The sequence below is a fragment of the Aedes aegypti genome, chromosome 2, assembly GCF_002204515.2.
Source record: "Aedes aegypti strain LVP_AGWG chromosome 2, AaegL5.0 Primary Assembly, whole genome shotgun sequence".
Taxonomy (NCBI): domain Eukaryota; kingdom Metazoa; phylum Arthropoda; class Insecta; order Diptera; family Culicidae; genus Aedes; species Aedes aegypti.
The window spans coordinates 184,352,765-184,370,984 of NC_035108.1; the positions used below are offsets into that span (position 1 = coordinate 184,352,765).

Here is an 18,220-nt window from a genome sequence, read left to right on the forward strand (position 1 = left end):
TGGAACTACCAGAACAATTTACGTGCGAGGCTTGCATTTTACGTTATTCTGTACCAAAACCGCCGTCCAGTTGCGGACGTTCCAGCAATTCAAGCATAAGAAGAGCCCGGTTAGCCCGAGAGCTGGCTCTGTTAGAGGAAGAGCGAAGATTGGAAGAGGAGGCTCGGAAGGTACAACTAGATCGTGAAAGGTTGATGAATGAAAAGGCCGCTCAGGAGAAAATCGAGCGCGACAAGCAGTACTCGGCGCGAAAACGTGATTTGTTGATACAGCAGGACGAGGAGGATGATGTGGTCAGCATCAGGAGTCATCGCTCCACCCATTCAACTGGAAAACGCATTGAGGATTGGATCGACAAACAGGTGAAGACAACCAGTAGTATTGGAATTGACGTCGTTGGAGAGACGTCGAAGCCATCCGAGCCAGCTCATCATACGCCAGTGAGGTCTGTGAATGCACATGGCCAGCAATGTACTTCTACTCCTATTCGAGATGAGCAAATCATAAGTAAGAAGTTGTTTGCCGTTAAGAGCGAACCCTCGAATTTCATTAAAATGGACCTAATATTACCGACTCGAACGACCGGTAGCATAACAATCGGGGATCGTAATATAGGTCATAATTCAATGTGAAAAGCAAACGATCATTTAATTTTTAGTTACGTCTTGCAAACTTTAAAGTAGCAGGAACAAAGAAAATTGGTTTGGTGATTTCCGGTGTCTGACTATGACAAAGTAATTTTTGGATACTGTGATATTGCATAGTAATATCAATTACAGTGAAATCTGTGAATCCATTGATTCAAATTGTATTGTCTTCAAGTGGTAACGTACTGATTGCAGTATATTTATGGAATGTTAAAGAAGGTTGTGGTTTTTGATCCCTGTTGATGAAGTTTTGTTCTAAATTCGATATTATATTTTACTTATCTAGGCATCTGATGTCGGCAAAGGCAATGTTCCTGCATACTTTCCAAAAGCCTTATAAATTTCCATCGTTTCAGTAGTCACTTTGCCCAGTTCAGAAGCTGGCAAATCAAATCCTTCTAATCCACCTCCAGTGAGCTCAATTGTGTAAGCCAACCTGGCACCATTGCTGAAAGCGTAATCGTCCGTAGCCCCGGAAGCCCTATACAACACATCAGCCGAATTTCCAACTATCCACTCATTGCCTCCTACATCCTTGATCGCCTTCTGAGCAACTTTACCCAAATTATCATGCTCTTCCCAATTATCGCAATGCACAAAGTCATAGCCCCATGGCCACAGTATCATTTCACCGTGCGTATGAACGGCAATATATAAAGTCATAGCTGATTTGTACTGGTCCATCAACGACATCATGGCTTGCGTCTCCGATTCCGTTGCAGCTTCCATGCCAGCAAACGTATTTGTGCAAGCATTACTGGTGAAAGCCCACTTGAACGGGAAGTTACGATTCAAGTCAACTCCAGCACACAAGATGTTGTTCTGGACACGATTCTTCCTCCACAATCGGTTCACTTCGTGCGTATAGACATATCCATCTGGATTAAGCACAGGGATAATAACATAGTCAGTGTTATCTAGCTGATCTGCGTATTGTTCCGGATGACTGGTAAACTGTTCAATCATATACACAACCGACATGACTCCAGCCCATTCCCTGCAGATGAAATTGAATATGTAATCATCAACGTCTTGAAGTCAACTAATAATCAACTCACCGTGCATGAATTCCAGCGTCCATGAAAACAACTGGACGCGTTTTGGTTACCTCTCCTGTTTTGGATATCGTCAAGGCCTTGATAGGTCTGCCCTCAGGAGTTCTCCCGATTTCGAATGACTTAACGGATGGATTACTTGTCGCCAGATCGTCAACAAATGTGTATATTTCATCCAATGTCCAATAGTGGTCAAAGTCCACGACCGCTTTTGTGTCTGCAGCATTGCGTTTCGATCGTTTGTAAAAATCATCGTTAGTGCGTCGTTCTTTATCCAGAATTCTAGAAAAAGAAAGTATAACAATAATGATTTGCACTTCTCAATACGCTTTCAATGATTTTTGATCCATCATGTATACTCAAACATGAAAGAACAGCACACAGTGCATGAACCGTTGGTTCAATGATCAAAAGCTATTCAGACGACCCAAGCACCAACTGTAATAAAAATAAACTTTGTTTCTGCAGATCAAAAAACATACTTACTGTTGAACGTTTCCTATGACAGAATCGTAATCAATATCATACTGTTCCAAAAACTTCTCGAACTTGGCCTCGGCATAATTGCTAACCATTACTCGGGCCTTCCGGTTCAACCGTGGAACATCCCAGAAATCGTAGTTTCCATCTTGCTCCAACTCGCGCACCTTGTCCAACTGTTCTGGTGTCGCTGGGGTGATCACGTACAGCTGAAAGCTGCAAAATGGGAAGCAAAACTATACATACTGTACGTCATAACAAACTTACAGACGGTTCGGCTTATCTTACTCAGTGAACGCTATACTATTCACCCCGAGCACTACTAGTAGCAAGCAACCCAAGACAGGCAGCCACAGTTTCATCTTCGTTAGCAGAAGTTTATGCAATAACTGACGACAACGAGGAGCGAGTTGGTTTGAAACGGGAACGATTTGTGCAACGTGACTTATCAGGAGAATAGATTTTACCGAAGATTGACACCGTTAAGATAAGGATTCATTGAAATTGGTTTATGAAGGTATTCATTGTTTATTCGTTCGCAATTAAATGGTCAATTCAGACCGATAAGATTTACAGAGACTGGTCAGCTATGTTCGCTGTGTTCAGAGGTTTAACTTTTTGTTCTCCAGCAAATGTTCCAAAAACTTTAAACATTTCGAAAGCTTCTTTGGTGATTTTCTGCATCTCCGCTAGATCGATAATGAAACCGTCTCCACTATTAGCGCCACAAGAAAGCTCCAAAGTATAAGCATATTCCACCCCGAAGCTGCCATAGATAAAATCATCACTTCCGTTGGCTGGATAAAGCAAAGTGGCCGAATTTCCCACGGCATATTCAGGGCCACCAATCGCTTTGACGGCTGCTGCAGCTTTTTCTCCCAATAACTGCAACTGGGCTTTATTCGGTACATCGACGTAATCGTATCCATAGGGGTACAAAATAAAGTCCCCACAGCTATGAACTGCCAGATATACTTTTGTGACGCGTGCATAGTTTGCCATTAGTAGCATCATCGCTCGCGTTTCCAACTCTGAAGCAGGAGTGGGACCAGCGTATCCAATCGAACATTCCTGAAATAAGATTAAACAACGAGAAATTAAACAAACAAATACCATTTGGTTTTAAGTTTTGTTAAATTTTGGGCAACAATAGCATTAGCATGGTTACAGTATACATTGTAGTTTTAGTACTATCAAGATTCACGTTTCTTATTGATAATCTTATCTTCTAAACTATTGTCGCTTAAAAAACCTAAAACCAATCACCTCTACGTATACCGTAACATTGGATAGACAAATAAAATGTGTATATAGTTCTTTCTTGAGGTGAAGATGAATCGAAGCCAAAGTTCAAATTTTCAAGAGCGCGGATCTTGAATTTTGGTTTTTGATTTTTATAATTTTTATTTTTGAACGTCCCTATTCTTTTACATTTTTTCTTGAAACCTCTTCTAGTTATTGATTTTTGGCAATAATAAAAAATCAAGTTTTTACGATACCTTTAAAAATATTATTTTTTTTTATATTTTTCTGGAAGTATTTTTATAACAACAATATTTGACGGAAAACAGGTTTGAAATTATTTTAATTGCAATGTCCCTTGCTTCAACAAAGGAATTTGCTAAACTTTCGAGAGCATTGTCAACATCAAATTTAGTCTGCAATCAAATGTTAACGTCAAGATTACTATCGATGTTTGTTTAATATCTTTTCCAGTCAGCAAAAGCTGAATAATAAGTGTAGCAGATGGGATTAAAAATAGTCTCAACGAAAATTTAAATTAAAAAACAAACTTCTATTAGTATAGGGTGCGCAGAAATTATGGGCTCGACTTTGACAACGAGAATCACAATATTTTTTCAAACAAATATTTTTTTTTTTGTATTTTTGTATTTTTGCTGTTCCGAGGGAAAAATGTAAAACCTATGTAAAAATGTACCATTTTGTTTAAAATTATTTGTATCATTCCCGAACGTTTACTAATGGAGCACTAGGGCAAATACTGGAACACGTCTACCAATAGTGGCTCAAGCGATTTTATGTTGAAAAATTAGTTTTATCACTCTTATTATATATTTCCCATATAGTAGAGGTTGAATCCTTCCTGTTGACACCAAGAGATCTCTGTTAAGGCTTTTCGTTATTTTGTTATAATTTTTTATAGCTAATGTAGTCCACTTATGGCACCGGCACCCTAATAACTTGACCCAGAAAAAAATATTTTGATATTTATGTTTTATAGTTCTTTTATTCAAGTTTTATAGAATCTTTTTGAGGTTGGTAAATGGCTGCCATGCCTACTATTGGTACCTCGCATACCTGAAGAAAAAAAATAGACCCCTCTGTGCCTCTTAGCCTCTTGCCCAGCAACTCCTATCCCTACCTCTTCGTGGTACTGGCCGGGATACGAGTAACCTTAGGGAAGATCTGGTAACCAACCCCGGTGGGAACTTTGGTTGTATGCTGACAGGGAAGGAGGTGTATGCTTTTGCTTCAGCAAACCTGGAGCGTCTGTACTCCATGTTAGGAGCGGCTTACAACAGCATCTGTTCCCCATATCAGGGGAGGCTGCTCATCGTCCGAGTGCCAGCGAAGGACTCTAAGCTAAACTACGCACTATGGTCCTCCGAACATTCAGGGAGAATGGTCCTCCGGAAATCTAGGGTGTTGATGTCAGGCCCTGCAAGCCAGCCGTAAAAACTTCAAGCAACGAATAATCAACGAGAGAATACGAACCGGGACAATCGGCGAAGACCACAACGACGTAAAGGTACTTGCGATTGGAAGCTCGGTACCTGGAACTGTAAATCTTTCAACTTCATCGGGAGCACACGCATACTCGCCGACGTGCTGAAGGACCGTGGATTCGGCATCGTAGCGTTGCAGGAATTGTGCTGGAAGGGATCGATGGTGCGAACGTTTAGAGGTAACCATATCATCTACCAGAGCTGCGGCAACACACTCGAGCTGGGAACAGCTTTTAAGGCTCCCCCAAATCTACGCGACTTTTTACGTCGACAGCGACAAAAAATCGTCGCGATTTCGTTGTTGTGTCGTTGCAAGTACTCTTCTATGGAACCATCTTGACTGACACGACGCGAATCGCTGCCGAATCGCGTCGCTGTGGCTTAGACGCACTCATCAAACAGTGCATGCAGCGAAACATCAGCGAAATTGCGGCGATTGTTTGTCGCTGTCGCCGTAAAAAGTCGCTTAGGTCTGGGGGAGCCTTTATAGTGATGGGTGATATGCAGAGGCGCGTGATCGGGTGCTGGCCGATCAATGCACTATGGGCGGTCAGACTGGCGGCCAAAAATATTTTTTCCATCTCATGTCGTATTTATGAGTTTTATGATACAAATTTGATGTTTTATTTTCAAAAACAAGTTTTCGAGACTAACTTTTGAATAGGGCCTATAGCGAAATATTAAACTTTGTTACTTATAATGCATATACGCCATTTATGCGATTAACGTTGTGCAAACCAGTATAAATATTAAAACTTACATAGAAATGATGATATGAATGATTTAGCGAAATTCAGTTATTTTCTGAATTAGTTTTTAGCTGTTTTCAATAGAAAATGGTTAAAAATATTGGAAAAATTCAAAAAGCCTTAAATTAAAAAAGTGCAAATTTGTGCAGCTAAATTCTTTACGATCCTTTAGTTTACATCTCAAAGTACCCTTGGAACTGAATTTAAGCCTGGGACAACTTGGGACAAAAAAGTACTCGATGTGTTAACTATAAGCTTATTCGATTTTTTAACCGCTTTATAAAAAAACATCATTGAAGCCACTATTTTAAAGCTTTTTTTATTTTGTTTATTGTTTCTAGGAAGCTCTTATTGTAAGCTTTCTAATGGTGTAAAAACATTTTACGTAAGTATTATAGAAGAAAAGTTATATTCATTTGAGTAAACCATAGTTTTTGTTTATAAAAACAAGTTTTTCTCCATAGGCTCAACTTTGGCACCTCATATCTGAGTGTGCAATGCAAATCATGCCCTAATATGTTGGAGATTTCTTAGCAGACATGTTTACAATGAAATGGCGAACAAGAATTGGAATTTGGGGCACATCACTTTATTGATTATTGGCCACCTGATAAGCCATAGTGCAATGAGAGAATACGCAAGTTGAGGCTCAAAAGCCGGTTCCTCAACTTCAGCATAATAAACGTGCACAGCCCTTATTCCGAAAGGACTGATGATGATAAAGTCGCTTTTTACGCGCAGCTCGAACTCGAGTACGACAGCTGCCCAAACCACGACGTCAAAATCGTCATAGCCTAGAGATCTAAACGCCCAGGTTGGCCAGAAGGAGGATTTCAAACCGACGATTGGAAAGTTCAGCGCCCATCGGCTGACGAACGAAAACGGCTTACGACTAATTGATTTCGCCGTCTCCAAGAATATGGCCATTCGTAGCACCTACTTCCAGCACAGCCTTCCATACCGATACATCCGGAGATCACCACAGCAGACAGAATCACAAATCGACCACGTTCTGGTTGATGGACGGCACTTCTCCGACATTATCGACGTCAGGACCTATTGTGGCGCTAACATCGACTCTAACCACTATCTGGTGATAGTTAAACTGCGCCTTGGTACGACCTAGAGCGGCTCAAGCAACCGGATGTCGCAGCAGCATACGCGCAGCACCCCGAGGCTGCATTACAGGAAGATGAAGCTCATCTTGAGGTCTGCTGAAGAACACCCAGTGAACACATGATCGTACATAATAGGATATAGAAGTACAAATGTGGAGGCAATATACGTACTTATTGCATTCAGTCTAATGGCACATGTACGTATATCGCCTCCAGATTTGTACTCTTATGAGCTGTAGTATACGAGTTTGTGTTTACTGGGCAGTGAAAGAAGCCATCAACTGCTGAGAGCAACGTTGAGTACGTGGGACGGAGTCGACGGAACAATTGGTTCGACGAGGAATGTAGGTAGATTCTGGAGGAAAAGAATGCAGCACGGGCGGTCATGCTGTAGCAAGGGACCCGGCAGAATGTGGAACGTTATAGACGGAAACGGCAACAGCAGAACCGCCTCTTTCGGGAGAAAAAACGACGCTTGGAGGAGACGGAGTGCGAAGAGATAGAACAGCTGTGCCAGTCTCAAGAAACGGGTAGGTTCTATCAGAAGCTGAACGCATCCCGCAACGGCTTCATGCCGCGAGCCGAGATGAGCAAGAGTAAGGATGGGAACATATTGACGGACGAGCGTGAGGTGATCGAAAGGTGGAAGCAGCACTTCGACGAACACTTGAATGGCGCTGAGAGCACTGGCAATGAAATACAAGACAAAGGAGGAAATGCCTTCGTTAGTACTGCGGGTGATGGAAACCAACCAGCCCCCGCTTTGAGGGAGGTTAAGGATGCCATTCACCAGCTCAAGAACAATAAAGCTGCTGGTAAGGATGGTATCGGAACTCATTAAGATGGGCCCGGAGAGGCTGGCCATTTGTCTGCACCGGCTGATAGGCACAATCTAGGAAACAGAACAGCTACCGGAGGAGTGGAAGGAAGGGGTAATATGCCTCATCTACAAGAAATGCGTCAAGTTAGATTGTGAGAACTTTCGAGCGATCACCATTCTAAATGCGGCCTACAAAGTATTATCCCAAATCATCTTCCGTCGTCTGTCACCTATAGTAAGCGAGTTTGTGGGAAGTTATCAAGCCGGTTTCGTTGACGGCCGATCGACAACGGACCAGATCTTTACTGTACGGCAAATCCTCCAAAAATGTCGTGAATACCAGGTCCTAACGCATTACCTTTTCATCGATTTCAAGGCGGCATACGATAGTATCGATCGCGTAGAGCTATGGGAAATCATGGACGAGAACAGCTTTCCCGGGAAGCTCACGAGACTGATAAGAGCGACGATGGAAGGTGTGCAAAATTGTGTGAAGGTTTCAGGCGAACATTCCAGTTCGTTTGAATCCCACCGGGGACTACGACAAGGTGATGGACTTTCGTGCCTGTTGTTCAATATTGCGCTAGAAGGTGTTATGAGGAGAGCTGGGCTCAACAGCCGGGGTACGATTTTTACGAGATCCAGTCAATTTGTTTGCTTCGCGGATGATATGGACATTGTCGGTCGAACATTTGAAAAGGTGGCAGACCTGTACACCCGCCGGAAACGCAAGGCAGCAAAGGTTGGACTGGTGGTGAACCTAGCGTGTCGAAACGGATTAAATTTTGTAGTGCTAGCATGCCAAGCATCTACCATAGCTACATAACAAAAAGAATCCGAACAAACCCGAGCTTGACGAAAATTGTTCATATTCGTGTTTTATGAGTTACGCCACAAATTGCATTGTCTATGGGTAGGGTAAGGAACTCCGGGCTGAGTGCATACCGATGTTCAAATTGCTGTTTACAAATCTCTCGAGGCGAGACTGTGTGGTCCAGCAGGGTGATATTGGAAGTGAGAGAAGAAAGTGCGAGATTAGTCTTTTCCCGTGAGCATAATGTACAGGACCGCATTCAGGTAAACTTTAAAATCTCTTGTGATGGAGTCAAAAGCCCAAGTTTAGAACCATCGGTTACAATCTCTACATTTATAGTGTTGATTATCAGATCTTAATGATTTATGCAACTTGAAATTATTTACATTTGAAATGCTGTCTATAATTGTTTGAAACTGTTCTATGTAATAAATTAAAAACCCGTCGGATCGTGTACTGAATATGTTGGAATATGACGTACGTACTATGAAAATAGCTCGTTTGCTATACATAACACGAGTGTGGTCAGGTTGGCGATGGCAAAGGACGCAACTACTCATAAGTTGATTAAACGCTATCTTTATTAGACTTGCCACATTTGTATCATTATCTGGAAGATACGAAGTTATCTACTTTATGATTGAAAATCGAACCCAGACACCTTAATTATTAGTATGGTTTTGCTTTCTATTCGCAAATTTTACCACAAGACTGAGGAAGCCGCCCGATCTTCAAAAGTGAGGTTAGTAAAATAGGATATAACTTTTGCTTAACTTTTTCATCTGGAGGGACATAATAATGCAATATTGAAAAAATTAAAGACTAGGCATATACTTACACCTCCATAAAAAGCCCACTGGAAAGGAAAGTTTCTGTTAAGATCCGTTCCAATGCAAACAGTATTAGCAGGTGCTCGGTTCTTCCTCCACAATCGGTTGGACTCATGTGTGTAGACATATCCATCAGGGTTTGCCACCGGCATAATCACCCAATTGGTGCTGTTCAAAAGTTCCATATTCTCCGCAGAACGTTCGACTAATTGATGAATCAGATAAACCACTGACATGTGCCCTGCCCATTCCCGGGCATGTATACCACCATCAATTAACACTGCCGGATGGAATTCATCAACAACTCCCGTGGCACTGATGGTGATAACTTTGATTGGACGACCTTCATGAGTAACTCCGTAGTCCTTCACTCGTACTAAATGGGGATACTTCTGCTTTAGATCATCTAAGTATTGATATATCTCATCTAGTGTCCAGAAGTGATCAAATTTGGCAATCGTATCATCTTGCTTGGTGTTGCGACGTCTACGAGAGTTGATTCGATTCTCTGCGCTTTTCTGATTCATCAAGCTTTCAACATCGCTATGAGTAAGCCGATGCTCAACATCATTTTTAGTTAACAGCTCTCTGAATAATCCATCATTCCAAGGGCTAACCATTACTGAAGAATTTCGGTTAAGAGCTGCGGGGCTCCAGAAATCCAAATCCAAGTCATTCCTTAGACGGTGGAGTAATTCTAAATCGGCATGTGTTTTCGTGTGAACATTGTATATTTTGTAACTGCGGTAAAGTGTTGATAGGTTTATAAAACATCACGCAATTTTGATCAGAAAAACTACTCACTTTTTATAAGACACTTCATCAGCGAGCACTATTGACAGTAATATCAATAGCAACGAAACTGCACCGAAAATCTGAACCATCCTGATGGTATGAGCGAGCACAGTTAACTGATAAACTAAGCGAGATATGGTCACACATGTTATAACGAAAGCACAAATTAGCTTGTTTATTGAATTTATTGCACCGTCGGCACCTTAGATGCTCCCGACCAGTGTGTGTCCATTAGAGTACGGCTTATTTTTTGAAAGTTCTTAGCTCAAAAATTCGTATGCTCTCCTGCATTTAAATCACATAAAAAGAGAAACCCCAAAGTTTTTGTTTGTTTGTTTGTTTGTTTATTGTCCAGTAGCGTAAGATACATATCTTTTAAATTACTACCTCCGGTCTCGCACTCGTTAAAACTTTACATACTAAACTAATGCTATAAAACTAGCCTACCATAGCAAAATTACAAATCTAATTATTGCGGTTCCAAAAGTCGATGCAGCCTCTCTTGAATATTACTTCCGAAGATGAACGTTTCACTTCGGGTGGTAAGGAGTTCCAATTTACAACACCTCGAACGAACAGTGAACTCGCGTAACATAGCGTATTATTTGCTGGGATTATCAGGTTCTGCAAACGGCGACCACGAGTTTGCATTAATCTGCGGTGCAGTACAGCTGGGGAGTTATTCGTCAGCAAACTTCTCAGGAACATGCAGGAGCGGTAAGCGTAGAATCCTTCTAGGTTGCATCCAATAAGATTCTGTTGCAGATGACTCACATGATCAAAACGGCTCAGCCCATAGACGTAACGTACGCAGCAGTTTAGGGCCACACGAAGTCTGCCGAAGGAACTTGCACTAGAACGGACATGAAGGACATCCCCGAACAAAAAATGTGGCAGAATCAAGGCTTTGAAGAGTTTCAGCTTTGTAGCAATCGTCGCAGTGTATGTACAACTATACAAGGTTCGAAGGCTTGCGTAGATCTTTCCGCATTGCTGTGCTATAAGTCCATCCCATAGCAGATCATTTTGGAAAACGAAACCAAGGTTGATTACACTTTCCGTCCATGCGATTCTATGGCCGTTCATTACTATTGCGGATGCCGGTGAAACGGGACCGTTCACTCTGCGTCGTTGATTTGCAATGTACATTGCCTTACTCTTAGCTGGATTTACGTGGAGTTCGTTCCGCCTCGACCAATCCGCAACTAGTGCAAGATCGGTATTCATCATCGTGACTAACTCGCGACTACAGGGGCCCATGCGACTGATGTAAAGTTGCACATCATCGGCGTATATTTGAATTGAGTAATATCTTAGCACACTTGGTAGATCGTTTATGTGGCAACAAAACAGTAACGGACCAAGTACTGAACCTTGAGATACACCAGACGACGCCTCAGCGCTGCTTGACATACGATCACCACAGAAGACGGTCTGCCTTCTATCAACCAGATACGATTGTATTAGACTAACAGCGGCATTGGAAAAGTTGAACTGTGATTCCAGCTTGTCCAGAAGTTTTCCATGCGGAATAGTGTCAAATGCCTTCGAAAAATCTAGTAGCACTAGTATACCGGTGCCTTTTTTATCGACGATAGCTCCTAAATCATCGTGAACTCTGAGGATTGCCGTTTTGATGCTTTGACCTCCACGGAAACCAGCTTGATACTCGGAAAGTAAGCTGTTGTTTTCAATGTAAGACGTCATTTGCTGTTTCAGTACTTTCTCAAAAGCTTTTGACAGTGCACAGAGAATGCTGATCGGTCGCAGATTACTAATATCGCTCAAATGCGCTTTCTTTCTCAGAGGCAGAACTTTAGCGTGCTTCCAGCAGTCGGGAAAGGTAGAAGTCCTGATGAATAAGTTAAACAGATGCGTTATATGTTGAATAGCAAGCGGAAGGATGATCTTGATGAAACATATCGGCAGACCGTCCATTCCAACTGCATTTGATTTAATTTCCCAGATCGCATTTACGACTTCCCAGTACTCTACAGGTCGAAAATAGAAATTGTACGGCGAAGTCGGTGCAGCTACTGTATGTCGTCGAGCTCGGTCAGTGTTGTTGCTGAAGTTCGACAAGAAAGCATGGTTCACTTCATCCGGATTGAACTCACACGAACGTGCCGATTTGTTCTTGCCAACGCCGAGGCTTTTTACCCGTTGCCAAAGAGTTTTCGAAGGGGTTCTGCTGTCCAAGAAACGATGCAGGTACTGTTGCTTGGCCTGAGAAATTTTTGTAGTAGCCCGGTTCCTCATAACTTTGTACCGTTGCCGCATGGTTTCTTTCAAATGCGAGGGAGCTTGTAACCAGTCCTTATAAGCTAAATTACGTTCGAGCAAAGCTTGCCGTACACTATCGCAGAACCAGGGGTTGTGTCGACGGCGATTGTTGATAACACGAAGAGGAATACACGCATCGTGCACCGTTTTTAAATGCGTCTGGAAAAATTGCATGGCTTCGTTCGGATTAACAATATTGTAAAAGCGATTCCACGGTACAGAGAGAAGCGCATATTCCAATGAATGTATATTAAAACTGGTATAATCACGGTATGTGGATAGGCTTGATGGTTTCGTGATGTCGATATCTACTGACATATAGAGCAGATCGTGGTGCGACAATCCAGGAAAACTAGTCTGACCAAACCGCAAAATAGTTTCGCTGCGGCTGGTTAGAAAAAGATCCAGTTGTGAGCACCCAGCACCGTGGAAGAAAGTCGGTTCTTCGCCAATGGATGTCAACGAAAATGCACCGAGGACTGTTTCTAATTTCATGCGCTTGTTGCTGGGACGAAGCATGTCAGTATTGAAATCGCCCACCAGAAAAATACTATCGTAGCGAATAGAAAAATCGGCTAGTTTTTCTGACAGGAAAGATGAACAGTCGTTGTCCGGCGGATTGTAGATGGTCATCAGTAGGATCTTATGCCCATCCACTCGAAATTCTAAGGCCAAGCATTCTGTTTTGTCTGTAGATTCCGTAGAGAGCACTGAACGAAAGATGTTGGAACAAGCCATATGTTCTCTGTAGTAGACCACAATACCACCGCCACGCCTATACGATCTGTCGTTTCTCATCACGGAGTAGCCGGGAATACCGATGCTGCGGTCACTGTTTTTGGAAGTTAGCCACGATTCAGTGAAGCATGCAACTGCCACTTTGGAACCCGTCAGAAGATCTCTAACTTCATCGAGCTTGCTAGAATTGCGCGCACACAGACTTTGAGCATTTCCGTGGCAAATATTGAGCTTTTCACCGTAGAGAGCGGCGTTCAACACTGCACCGGGGATGCTCGTTCGAGTGTCATTTTGTGTCGGTAACATTAAGTGAAATGTGGGAAGTAATTTCGAGAGGGCTGCATTATTACGGAGGGATAAAATACAAGTTGGTCTAACATACAATTTCAATCAATCACAAATACAAAAGTAACAAAACTACATAAACATACTTCAAAAGTGAACGAAAATACATAGTTACGAATATTTATCCAAGTCTCTCTCAGACTGTATCTCGATGGTTGGACCATTAGCCGCAGGCTTGATGTAGACGACTCCGTGCTTGGTGTAGACCGATGACAGTTTGCCCGATTTTTTTAGATGTAGTGCCGCCGACTTCAGCTTGCGTGCTTCGATTGTGAGGCTTTCATTGATGTACACACGCCGATCAGAGTCCAACCCAATGTGTCTCAGCTTCAGGTCACGTTTTTGCAGATACGCGCTGTAAAACTCATCCCTTGTTGACTTCAGTGCAAACTCAGCAACGATGAGACCGTCTGTGTTCATTTTGCTACCTGATTTCAAGCGCCGAGCTTCCACTACTAGAGTGGCCGTGTCCCTCACAGCCAGATGTCGACCGATTGCTCCTAGGGTCGAACTCAAGTTTTCACCAGGCTCGGATGGAATGCCGCTAATGATAAGCTCGTTGCGATTTTCGAGCGCCCCGCATTTTTGGGACACACTGTCAACTCTTTGATTTAGAGACTCCAACGCGGTGTCATGTTGATGAAATTTTGCTGCGCATTCATCTTTGACGGATTTCAAGTCGCACTTCAGTTCAGTCTTGATGGCATCAATTTTGTCGTTGACGTCTTTGATTTCGCTGCGTACAGAGTCAATCAGCTGCCTAGTTTCAGAGAATTGCTTCAACATAGTCTCCATCATATTTTCCAGTGTGATTGGATTTTCTTCACTTTGTGATGAAGACGACCTATCCAGGTTGGGATCATCCATTCGCTGCCGTTTATTCGTCATCGGTGTGTTGTTGTTGCTAGCAGGAGGAGTACGCTGCAGACTCGCCATCGTGTGAAGAACGGGTGATTGCGGTTGTGTTTGTGGATCTGAATGACGACAGCTGCTGGGATCTGAGCACAGCACAATAGCAATGGAGAAGCTAGTTGAGTTTCGGACAAAATTTATGATTGCGATATTATGCTCCAATTAACTAGCGCGTCGACTAGATAACACGTACGCGATCAACATGAATGCTTCGGTTCGCGATACAGTGGTAAACGGGAAATTCGAATCGGTAGAACTCAACTTTTTGAAGCAGTTTTTCTCCGCGACTATCTACGACACATTCTCGCGTCCGTCGTTTGTTTACTTGTCGCAAAGCATGGGAAACATTCACTCGATTATTGCGTTGCCCTATCTCACTTCCACATGTCAAGAGGGAGGTTGCCATTTTCCAACCAAGCTGAGTGTTTCAATAGGGCTATATTCCAAACTGAAAAGGCTCTGAAAAATCCTGAAGCAAAGAAAGCACCACGGAAGATGAACTAAACACAAAATAGTTATTTAGGCAACAAGTTGCAAAATGATGATTTTTTCAGCACGAGTTGTACATTTATCCAACGAGGCTCGCCGAGTTGGATGAATACAACGAGTGCTGAAAAAATCGAGTTTTGCAACGAGTTGCCTACAACATTTTTTGCTATTTCGAAAAATGCCATTTCAGCTGGATGAACTCTAAAAGCACAAACATTTCAAGAGAACTCACATGGGCACACATCCATGCGTAGTATCCATTCAGTATTTTTCAATCACTTAGGCTGTGATACAGTACTACTCATGAATGTCACAAGTTTTCACGATCCCATCGAAATCAGGTAAGACAGCACAAACAGTAGCTGACTGCAAATGTTGGACTATTCGATTCCAAATCAGAATCGCCAGCCTGTGTGGAGTCGTCCATAAATCACGTGATCATTCATGAGGAGAGAAAGGGTCTGGCAAATGATCACGGACCATACAAATTTTATAAATTTGTGAATGATTTGATTTGTGACTGTAGGCATTTGCCCATTATCTTAAACTAATTACAATGTTCTTCCGTCAATACAACTAAAAATTAAATCTTATTACATACTTAATTTGTTCTTTGGACATTTCAACATTTAAACAATCACGGTTTGCATTATAAAACGACATCATACGATATATAGGTTCATTCCTAGCATAGTTTTGAACTCTATTTGGAATTTGAAACGGCCTTGTTAATCTTAAACCTGTTCTACCCTCATATAATGAAATCTGCCCTGCTAGGTATTGAGAATTATATCTACCATCAATTATATCCTTTAGGAACAAAGCGTCAGCCGTTTTTCTTCTAATTTCGAGCGAATCAATTCCAACAAGCGTGCATAATGATTTATAATCCGGCAAAACGTCTCTCCACCCAAGGTTCCGGAGTGCAAACCTAACAAACTTTTTCTGTACACTTTCGATTCTTGTCTTATGCATTTCGTAATATGGCTGCCAAACTATTCCAGCATACTCAATAATCGAACGAACTAATCCAACGTAGAGAGAAATTATTGTGTACGGATCATCGAATTCCTGTCCAAGCCGTCTAATCATTCCAAACATGGCATTAGCTTTTGCGATTACCTTGTCAATATGTTTAGTAAAGGATAGTTCACTATCGAGGTCCACGCCCAAGTCATTCACACAAAACGATCGATGTATGACATCTGCACTCATTCGATAGTCATAGTGGATTGTATTAGGCTTTCTAGAGAAAGACACCACGTTGCATTTAGAAACATTGACCTTTAGACCAAACTGCATACAAAAGTTGGAGAACAGCTCAACATTTCGTTGTAGATTCCGACAATCCTTCAAACAACTTATAGGAATGAATATTTTGACATCATCGGCGTAAATGAGGATGTAGACTCCATCGAGGTAACTAGGCAATTCATTCATGACAAGGATGAAGAGCAAAGGGCCCAAATGGCTACCTTGAGGCACCCTGGAATCAACAGAAAATGATTTCGATCTCGTTTGGTGTAGCTTAACGTATTGGGTCCGATTTTCCAAATAAGTACGAAGCCAGCTGAGAATTCGATCTTCAATGCCGTGTTTTCCCAAAACTGATAGGATGGCATTAATGTTAATGACATCGAACGCTTTAGACATGTCTGTATATATTGTGTCCACTTGTAGTCCATCCATCATCCACTGGGAAGTTCGAGACACAAATTCAGCCAGATTCGTGGTCGTAGAGCGCTTTTTCAAGAACCCATGTTGACATGATGAAATACGCGGTTCAATCCATGAATAAAGCTGGTCATAGATTAGGCTTTCGAAAATTTTCGGTATTGCGGATAGAATGGCTATTCCACGGTAATTTTCCACAGGCAACTTGGAACCCTTTTTATGAACCGGAACAATGTGCGAGATCTTCCACAGCGCCGGGAAATAGCCACAAGAAAGAGACAAATTAAACAATTTGTGTAAAGGAAGTGCGAACGCTTCGACGCAACTTTTGATACAAATATTCGGAATACCATCGGGACCGCTAGCTTTGGAAACATCTAACGTTTGCATTTTTAAACACATTTCGTCCAAAGACAGTGCTATTTCAGGTAACCGCTCTTCCGCACGAGGATATACAGGTACTTGAATCTCATTGCGTTCGGAGTAAACTGCATTGAAGTATTCGGCAAACAACTCAGCTGCACGTTCGATGCAATCAGCATTCGTCGATTTGTACTTGGTAGTGTCATTCTCAAAACACACCCAAGCCGTTCCCATAGGGGACGTTAGCCACAAGGAAGTGACGTTTCAAGTAATACTGTTTCATATGGTATGCCCTCTTCAACATCTAATCCAATTTCTCTCGCCGTTCCCTTACGGTACCTATCCATCTAGTATTCATTGCTTTCTTCTCCATGCTCCCTCTTACTTCGAGCAATATAGACCGATATGCCGATAAACAATTTCAAAATTTGAACGTAACATTAACTGGGATTCCAGTATCACGCCGTTTTTTGCTGACATATTTCCAAAACACTTTTGGATTAGCCTGAATGTTAAATTGCAATTCATCCATATATACCGCAAACTGGGAACGTTGCTTCGTTTTAAACTCTCGCAATGCTTGTCTGTACGCATCCTCATCACGGATCGATTTGCTCCGCCGGAACTTGTTGTGCAGCTTGTTCTTAATCTTTAACAGTTGTACAGTTTCGGAGTCGAACCACTCGGGGTAGACTGGGCCACCTCTTTTACTGTTAACGACACGGCAATGTCTTGAAAAAACTTCATAAAATGCTAACACATTAAAGTCGACAGCATTGTTCACACGATGTACACCATTTCCTAATTCATCAAACATTTCAAACCTGCGTAAGTAGCTAACCATTGAGTCGATGGATGCATTCAATTGTGCTGCGTCAAACGTTTCGTATTCAATGAAAATATCATCCCAATTGACGGTTAAGAGCTCTTGCACAATACCAGCGTAATCACATCTCTTGAGGTCCAATTTAAGTCGTGTTGGTTGACTGTGCAGTGCAGATTCATCATAGGTAAGTTTGTTGTAGTTAACGGTGAGTGACATAGCATTATGATGAGTTTCGTTGTGGAGTAGGGGCTCACACAAGTCCATTTGACAACATTCATCGTCGTTCGTAAATGTTAGATCGAGGAAACGATTGTTTTGATTCGGAATACCACACACTTGAACCAGTGCACAGGCAGTCAGTTCATCAACAATAACAGTTTCCTCCGGTGTGCGGACTTGCAGTGGTAAGAGATGCAGATCGTTTTCGTTCTCACGGTACCAAATGGTGTTTTTCAGATTAAAGTCACCAATTACAATAACTTTGCTTTCAAGGCTTGCTGTATCGACCAGTTTACGAACGCTGTCGCAGTGTGAC

At 42.1% G+C, this 18,220-nt stretch overlaps 2 protein-coding genes across 2 annotated transcripts; both read right to left on the reverse strand.

Annotated features, from left to right (window-relative positions):
- Window positions 1-784: 784 nt before the first annotated feature.
- Window positions 785-2,622, reverse strand: LOC5572631 (carboxypeptidase B). Its single transcript, XM_001654078.2, has 4 exons — window positions 2,471-2,622; window positions 2,189-2,398; window positions 1,706-1,984; window positions 785-1,644 (listed from the first exon to the last, which is right to left on the reverse strand). Exons 1-4 carry the CDS (start codon window positions 2,542-2,544, stop codon window positions 930-932), a joined length of 1,278 nt encoding a protein of 425 aa, XP_001654128.2. The 5' UTR covers window positions 2,545-2,622; the 3' UTR covers window positions 785-929.
- A 64-nt stretch (window positions 2,623-2,686) lies between these two features.
- LOC5572630 (carboxypeptidase B) lies at window positions 2,687-10,214 on the reverse strand. The gene is made up of 3 exons (XM_001654079.2): window positions 10,065-10,214; window positions 9,269-10,001; window positions 2,687-3,253 (listed from the first exon to the last, which is right to left on the reverse strand). The coding sequence occupies exons 1-3, from the start codon at window positions 10,142-10,144 to the stop codon at window positions 2,753-2,755; spliced, it is 1,314 nt and encodes a 437-aa protein (XP_001654129.2). The 5' UTR covers window positions 10,145-10,214; the 3' UTR covers window positions 2,687-2,752.
- Between the last annotated feature and the right edge of the window lie 8,006 nt (window positions 10,215-18,220).